At 45.6% G+C, this 8,110-nt stretch overlaps 1 protein-coding gene across 1 annotated transcript; it reads left to right on the top strand.

Moving 5' to 3' along the window:
• Window positions 1–1,657: 1,657 nt before the first annotated feature.
• On the top strand, window positions 1,658–7,534 carry LOC112108233 (E3 ubiquitin-protein ligase TRIM7-like; the record flags this gene model as incomplete). The annotated part of the gene is made up of 3 exons (XM_026647296.1): window positions 1,658–1,753; window positions 6,539–6,769; window positions 7,424–7,534. Coding segments are annotated over 3 exons (438 nt in total), but the record flags the coding sequence as incomplete, so codon positions are not given.
• Between the last annotated feature and the right edge of the window lie 576 nt (window positions 7,535–8,110).

Consider the following 8,110-nt stretch of genomic DNA (forward strand, 5'->3'; position numbering starts at 1 on the left):
TTCAACTCCTCGCTCTGGGGTTAGGCCACTCCACTTGTGGCCAGTGGGAGGGACCCAGGCCCACCCCTACTCCAGGTCCCTACCTAAGTACCCTATAAGTAGCAACCATGTGCTGAATCCCTTTATTGCTCACGGTGCTGCTACGGTTCCCTGGGCCACTTCCCTGCAGCCCCAGCCCCAGCCCCCTCACAAATGCTTCACCCTTACCCCAGGGCAATCTTGAGCTCAGTACCAGCAGCCAGCCAGAAGCTACTTCTTGCTCCCCTGGTCCCTGCCAGCAACTGCTCTGGTTGAGGAGCTACAATCCCTTCAGCCAGCCAGGAACACCACCCTCACTCCTCTAGCTCCAGGTAGCAACTGAACTGTGCGCTGTACTGCAGCTCCTTTTATATGGGTCTGCAACCCTCTGATTGGCTGATCCCTGCTACTTCTCCCTGATTGGCTGCTTCCCTATGGCATCTCTAGGCTGCTTGAAGGTCTCGCCTCTACTACTCTTTCTGGGGTGGGGTGTGCTAGGACCATGGGGTCTCCAGCAGGGGGCCTCAGGGTCCTGATACACCCTGTCACACCCCATACAAGGATGTTAAATTTAATTACGTTATGGTCCCTATTACTGAGCAGTTCAGCTAAATTCACCTCTTAGAGGAGATCCTGTGCTCCACTTAGGACTAGACTCTCAGACTTTAAGGCCAGAAGGGATGAGTCTGGCTGAGTTGCTGAAGTCCTCAAATCATGATTTAAAGACTAAATCAAGAACTGCCTCTTCCCTTGTGGGTTCCAGGACTAGCTGCTTCAAGAGGCCATCATTAATGGTGATTAGAAATTTTATCTCTTCATCCTGTCCAGAGGTGACATATACCCAGTCAATATGGGGATAGCTTAAATCCCTCATTGTTACTGGGTTTTCTGTTTTTGTAGCCTCTCTAATTTCCCTGAGAATTTCACCATCACTATCACCATCCCGGTCAGGTGGTCGGTAGTATATTCTTACTGCTAAACTCTTACTGTTCAAGCATGGAATTTCTATCCATAGAGATACTATGGTACAGTTTGGACCAACAAACATGAATTAGGCACCTGGGCTCCCTATACAATGCATGCTAGGTCGGGAGTCACTAAGCTAGCCAGTGGGAGATGGTGATGAGAAGGGTGTGTTCTAAGTCCCGCCCCCTCAGCGTTTGGTGTAGGAAAGCTTGTGAGCCACACCTTGGATCCCCTCTCCTGGGGTCAGGTGGCTTAGACACCTACGCTGCTTCTGGCAAGATGGAGTTCTGCGCCTGTGTCACACACAAAACAGCCAGGAAGGAGGCAGCAGACCTTCTTCATAACCATTAGCCCAGGGAGTAGGGCACTCACCTGACATGTGGGAGACTCCAGTTCAAGTTCTCCCTCTGCCTGATGAGGAGAAGGGATTTGAACAGGAATTTCCCACCTCTCAAGAGGCAATTGTGATATTGCCAGGAGTCCTGTCTGTGGGGCAGCCTGGTGCTGACCAGCCCAAGAGGGAGATGGAAAGTCAACGGAAGTTGAGAGCCCAACTCCATGAGGCTTCTTTGAAAATCCCAGCCTCATATCATGAAATCTGTGCTGCAATGTATATAAATATATCTATGAGCCACCTGACCCTCCTACCCCCCAATTGTTTTCCTTGCCACAGGGACAAATTCAAACCCGGTTGAACATTCTGAAGAAAGAGAGAGAAGAACTTTTGGAGTGGAGACAGGATGGAGAGAAGCAAAGCCAGGAATATCTGGTAGGTCCCCATTGTTATGATCCTGCAGTCGCATCCATCACGGTCGGTATTTCTCTCTGTAGGAGAGTGTCAGCCCTTGTCCATACACAGCATTGCTCTGATTTAGCTACGGCTACATCTACACTGCACACCGCTGGGGGCGGCTTATAGGGTATGCGTAGCTACACACCCCATTGAAAAGCAGGCTCTGTCCACACTGCGGTGTGTAGCTACACGCATGAATAAAAGGCTTCAGCAGAGGGAGGCAGTGGAGCTGCCAGAGCTTTCCCTGCCACAGAGAGCTGCTGGAGCCTTTCCCCACTGCTGGAGACTTTCACTGCTGCCAGAGCTTTTCCCTGCCAAAGACACCAGCAGTGGGGAGGCAGCGGGGAAAGGCTCTGTCAGCTCCATGTGGTGAAGAAAGGCTCCAGCACTGGGGAGGCAGCGGGACACTACACTGCTAAAAATAAGAGTGTAGCTGGGGGAGGTATTTTTGGGCATGTAGAGAGACTTGTAGGGCATATACCCATAGGGTTCAGGCTTGTCTCCTCTCTACTTGCTTAAGCAATGCCTCACTGTCAACACTGCTGGCGGGCGGTGGGGTGCAGGTGTGTAGTGTATGTGCTCTACACAACACCATAACATTTGTGCAGTCTTCTTCTTTTGCAGTGCTTCCAAGACACCCACCAGCAGCTTCATCAGCACAATGTAGGGGCCCTAAGGCCACCATGAAATCTAGTCAGTTGACACTCGTTGACAACATGTGCCATTGACTGAGGGAGGCCACAGTGACAAAGTGGGTTGCCGCACAGACCCCATGTGTAGAGGTTGGCTGTGCATATTCCTTGGCAGTTCGGAACCTGTTCAGCAGAGTCCAAAGGTAATGTGGCAGGTCAAATTCAGGTGGTCGAACAGTTGGATCAGTGACAAGGAAACCATTCGAAACATCTTTAGCCAACCACTCGTTGCTCCATAGGGTTGCTACTGACAGATTCTGATCTGGCAGTTGAGATTTGTGCAGTGCAGACGTACCTTAAATCAATTTTTAATGTAATGTCTTTATTAGGACTGTCTATTAATCGCAGTTAACTCATGTGATTAACTAAAAAAAATTAATCACGATTTAAAAAATTAATCGCAGCTTTAATCACACCGTTAAACAATAGATTACCAATTTAAATAGATTAAATATTTTTGGATGTTTTTCTACATTTTCAAATATATTAATTTCAATTGCAACACAGAAAACAAAGTGTACAGGTCTCACTTTATATTCTTTTTTATTACAAAAGTTGGCACTGTAAAAATGATAAAAGAAATAATATTTTTCAAGTCACCTTATACAAGTACTGTAGTGCAATCTCTTTATCGTGAAAGTGAAACTTACAAATGTAGTTTTTTTCGTTACATAACTGCACTCATAAACAAAAACAATGTAAAACTTTAGAGCCCAGAAGTCCACTCAGTCCTACTTGTTGTTCAGCCAATCGCTAAGACAAACAAGTTTGTTTACATTTTCGGGAGATAATGCTGCCCACTTCTTATTTACAATGTCACCTGACAGTGAGAACAGGTGTTCACATGGAACTTTTGTAGCCGGCATTGCAAGGTATTTATGTGCCAGATATGCTAAACATTTTTATGCCTCTTCATGCTTTGGCCACCATTCCAGAAAACATGCTTCCATACTGATGATGCTCATTAAAAAAATAATGCATTAATTAAATTTGTGACTGAACTCCTTGGGAGAGAATTGTATGTCTTCTGTTCTGTTTTACCCGCATTCTGCCATATATTTCATGTTATAGCCATCTTGGATGATGACCCAGCACATGTTGTTCATTTTAAGAACACTTCCACTGCAGATTTAACAAAACACAAAGAAGTTACCAATGTGAAATTTCTAAAGATACAGCATTTGACCCAAGGTTTAAGAATCTGAAGTGCCTCTGGCACAAAATCTGAGAGGGATGAGGTGTGGATCATGCTTTCAGAAGTCTAAAAAGAACAACACTCTGATGCGGAAACTACAGAACCTGAACCATCAAAAAAGAAAATCAACCTTCTGCTGGTGGCATCTGACTCAGATGATGAAAATGAACATGCATCGGTCTGTACTGCTTTCGATCATTATCGAGCAGAACCCATCATCACCATGGACACAAGTCCTCTGGAATGGTCGTTAAAGCATGAAGGGACATATGAATCTTCAGTGCATCTGGCACATACATTTCTTGTGACGCTAGATACAACAGTGCCATGCAAACGCCTGTTCTGACTTTCAGGTGACATTGTAAACAAGAAGCGGGCAGCATTATCTCACGCAAATGTGAATACACTTGTTTGTCTGAGCGATTGGCTGAACACGAAGTAGGACTGAGTGGACTTGTAGGCACTAAAGTTTTACATTGTTTTGTTTTTGAATGCAGTTATTTTTGTACATAATTCTACATTTGTAAGTTCAACTTTATGATAAAGAGATTGCACTACAGTACTTGTAATGGGGGAATTGAAAAATACTATTTCTTTTGGTTTTTACTGTGCAAATATTTGTAATCAAAAATAAATATAAAGTGAGCACTGTACACTTTCTATTCTATGTTGTAACTGAAATCAATATATTTGAAAATGTAGAAAACATCCAAAAATATTTAAATAAATGGTATTCTGTTATTATTTAACAGCGTGATTAATTGTGCGATTAATTGGTATTAATGTTTTTAATTGTGGGATTAATCGCGATTAAATTTTTTAATCGTTTGACAGCCCTAGTCTTTTTATACTGGTGCAAACCCCTGGCATGCAAACATTTTAAACTTATCTTTATTTGAACCTAGTGTGATGTTTAGGGTTCACTTTGCCCCTTTAAACTGAGGTAAAAGGTGCTGACTAGGAGCAAAGTCAAGGTTAGCTATAGTGTATTAGATAACCCCCAGATAGCCTCAAGTGCTTTGCCTATTGTAGACATACCCTTATAGCAGGGGTGGGCAAACTACGGCCCGCAAGCTGTTTTAAGCTGGCCCGCAAGCCGCACCGTGCGGCTCAGCCCCACTCTGGCTGGGGCGCTGGATCAGGGGCCCCATCACTCAGCTTGGCTGCGCTCCAGCTGGTGCGCTGTTTCGGGGGCCGCACCATGGGGCTCCCGGAAGCCGCAGCATGGCCCCGCTACGGCTCCTATGCACTCCAATGGGAGCTACAAGGGCAGTGCCTGCAGATGGGGCAGCGTGCAGAGTCACCTGGCCACACCTCCGCATAGGAGCTGGAGAAGGGACATGCCACTGCTTCCAGGAGCCACTGGAGGTAAGTGCTGCTCGGAACCTGCACCCCCTGAGCCTCTCCCCACACTAGGGTGACCAGACAGCAAATGTGAAAAATTGGGATGGGGTGGGGGGGTTAATAGGAGCCTATATAAGAAAAAGACCCAAAAATCAGGACTGTCCCTATAAAATCTGGACATCTGGTCACCCTACCCCACACCCCAACGCCCTGCCCCAGCCGTGATCCCCCTCCCGCTCTCCAAACCCCTCAATCCCAGCCCAAAGCACCCCCCTGTACCCCAAATTTCTCATCCCCAGCCCCACCCCAGAGCCCGCACTCCCAGCCAGAACCTGTACCCCTTCCCACACCCCTGCCCCAGCCCTGATCCCCCTCCTGCCCTCCGAACCCCTCGGCCCCACCCCAGAGCCCGCACCCCCTCCCGCACCCCAACCCCAATTTTGTGAGCATTCATGGCCCGCCATACAATTTCTATTCCCCGATGTGGCCCTCGGGCCAAAATGTTTGCCCACCCCTGCCTTACAGGGTGAGATCATGTTTGTCTGTGTTTATCATCCCTTTGGTCTGATTCCTCCATTGGCTTCCAGTTTCAACTCAAAGCATTGATCTTATTCCCCAAACATCCGTGGGTCCAAATTCAGCTACAACAGTGATATCAGGGTTGATTTTCAAAGCCACATATGGGGATTAGTTGCCTAATTCACACTGACTTTCAATAGGATTTAGGCACCTAACGGCTATTTTGTACCTTTGAAATCCTCCCCCGAATCCCCATCTATAACCACCAGACATGACTGGTTTCCTCTGGGACAATGTAATTAACAAAATTCTGGATGAAACGTGTAAGAGCTGGAGATGATAAACAAAATATACTAAGCAACTCATACCTGAAAACTCATCATTTAGAGATATTGGGTAACATTTTGAAAAGTGCCTAAATGATTTCAGAGCCTGAGGCTAACAATTTTGCAAGTAACTAAGGACCAGATTATCAAAGGTATTTAGATGCTTAAAAATACAGAGAGGTGAGATTTTCGAAAGCAACTACATAGGTTAGGCACCTAATGTCCTCTGTAATCAAAGTGAGTTAGGCACCTAAGTGATATTGAAAATCCATCTAGGGGCCTATCTGCATCTTTAGACACTTAAATATCTTGAAAAAGCAGGTCCTTATACATTTTAAATGGGTTTAAACTCCAAAATGATTTTCCTGCTTCTGAAAAATTCATCCTGAATCCTATTTTCAAAAGTCACTTTCAAAGAAACTTAGGCTCCTAAGCACCAAAAGTGACCTTTGAGAGTGGGAATTGGACTCCTATGTCACAAAGGTACTTCTGAACATGTTATTCATTCAGGCCAGCTGAGAGACTATCAGAAAATCTTCCTTCTAGTATCAACAGGCATGTTCTCCTGAAATCTCAACTGTATGTTCTTAGTAGGTTGAAATGAAAAGAGGGCTCTAAGAACTGTCCTCAGACTCTCTCCATGTCCCTGACCTGTCCTTTCCCGGTTTGTTTCTCTTCATTACAGGGAAAGATAGAAGCTGAGAGGCAGAAGATTGTGTCTGAATTTGAGCAACTGCGACTCTTTCTGGAGGCACAAGAGCGACTTCTGCTGGCCCGGCTGGAAGAGCTTGACAAGGAGACTGTGAAGATGCTGGATGAAAATGTCACCAAACTGTCTGAGGAGATTTCTCGTCTGAGTGACTTGATCAGTGAGATAGAAAAGAAGTGTCAGCAGCCAACAAGTGAATTCCTGCAGGTGAGATAGTTAGAGACACCCAGATCCCTGCAAAGTGAAGGGAGAGATTCAGCTTGATTAACTTTGTAGTTTATTAAATTCTTGGAGAGCTCCCACTCCACAATGGAGACTGTCAGCGTGTCCTTTAGCACAGCCACGGAAAACAAATTTTGACATTTCTAATATTTCCAGTGTGAAAAACAGAGTTTTGCTGTTTTAAAAGCAGATGTCTCAGGCCTTTTGATATATCATATGGAAACAATAAAGGGCACCGTTTATAGGAAGTGGGAGATTAGGAAAGTAAAGCTCGTTTTAGGGCCTATTAAAAAATGGGAATTAATCTGGCTTCCTGAATTGATGACCAGAATTGTGTACATGGAGCTTTTAGCTTGAGAAAGGCAATCACTCCGTAAAAAGCAATCGCGTGTGCAAGTCAAGGATTCATGTGTCTGATTAGTCTGTTTGAGCAAGTGCCATTAGCACAGGCAAAATAGAATTTAGAAGAAGAAAACCCATAATTATGGGTGCATGCTTAGGGGCCACATTCCATGTAAGTATGTAAATGGACTTTTAAAATTGCTAACTACAGATAACTGCATCTGGAGCTCAACTAGGGACAAGAGGGCAATTTGTGGCACATGGGACTGAGCTCTATTTTCTCTCTCTTTCTTCTAGGACATCAAAAGCACCTGGAGCAGGTACGTAGCTCATTCCCACGCCTTCTCACAATGCTGGAAGGGGATTGGATGCCAGGGGTCAGATTTTGAAGGGTATTTAGACACCTGAGATGTAGACAGGCGCTTAGTGGGATTTTCCAAAGCAGCTAAGCAAGTTAGGCACCTCCCATTGCAATCAGAGCCAGATGGGAGCCTAGCTTGGTTAGGTGCTTTTGAAAATCCCCGTAGGCACCTTTAGGTGACTTGCCCAAGGTCACACAGGGAGTCTGTGGGAGAGCCAGGAGAGGAACTTAGGTTTCCAGAGTCCTACAGCAACCCCTTAACCACTGGAGCATCCTTTCCCACGGAATTAGGCCTTTCTGTCTGAGAGGGCAGCTTGTGAACCCCATACTCTCTTTAGATCCTCAGATGGGAGTTAGGCACCTAAATACTCCTTTGAGGAGGCCAGTTGACTCACCAGTGGGAGTTACAGATTCACAACTAGTCCACTAGACGGCAGCCCTGTTTCCCTGAAAACAGACTTAGGGAACCCCGGAATAGCTCACCTATTGCCCCCTCCTGGGTTTACCAAGGGTTCCCTTAAAACAACCCACCTACTAACGAAACTGTTCTCCTTGGGTATGGTCTCCAGGGTGCATAAGGAAATACCTGGAGGACACTGATACAGTCTTTCAATAAATGAATG

This window comes from Terrapene carolina, unplaced genomic scaffold, assembly GCF_002925995.2.
Source record: "Terrapene carolina triunguis isolate 2854851 unplaced genomic scaffold, T_m_triunguis-2.0 Scaffold51750, whole genome shotgun sequence".
NCBI lineage: Eukaryota > Metazoa > Chordata > Testudines > Emydidae > Terrapene > Terrapene triunguis.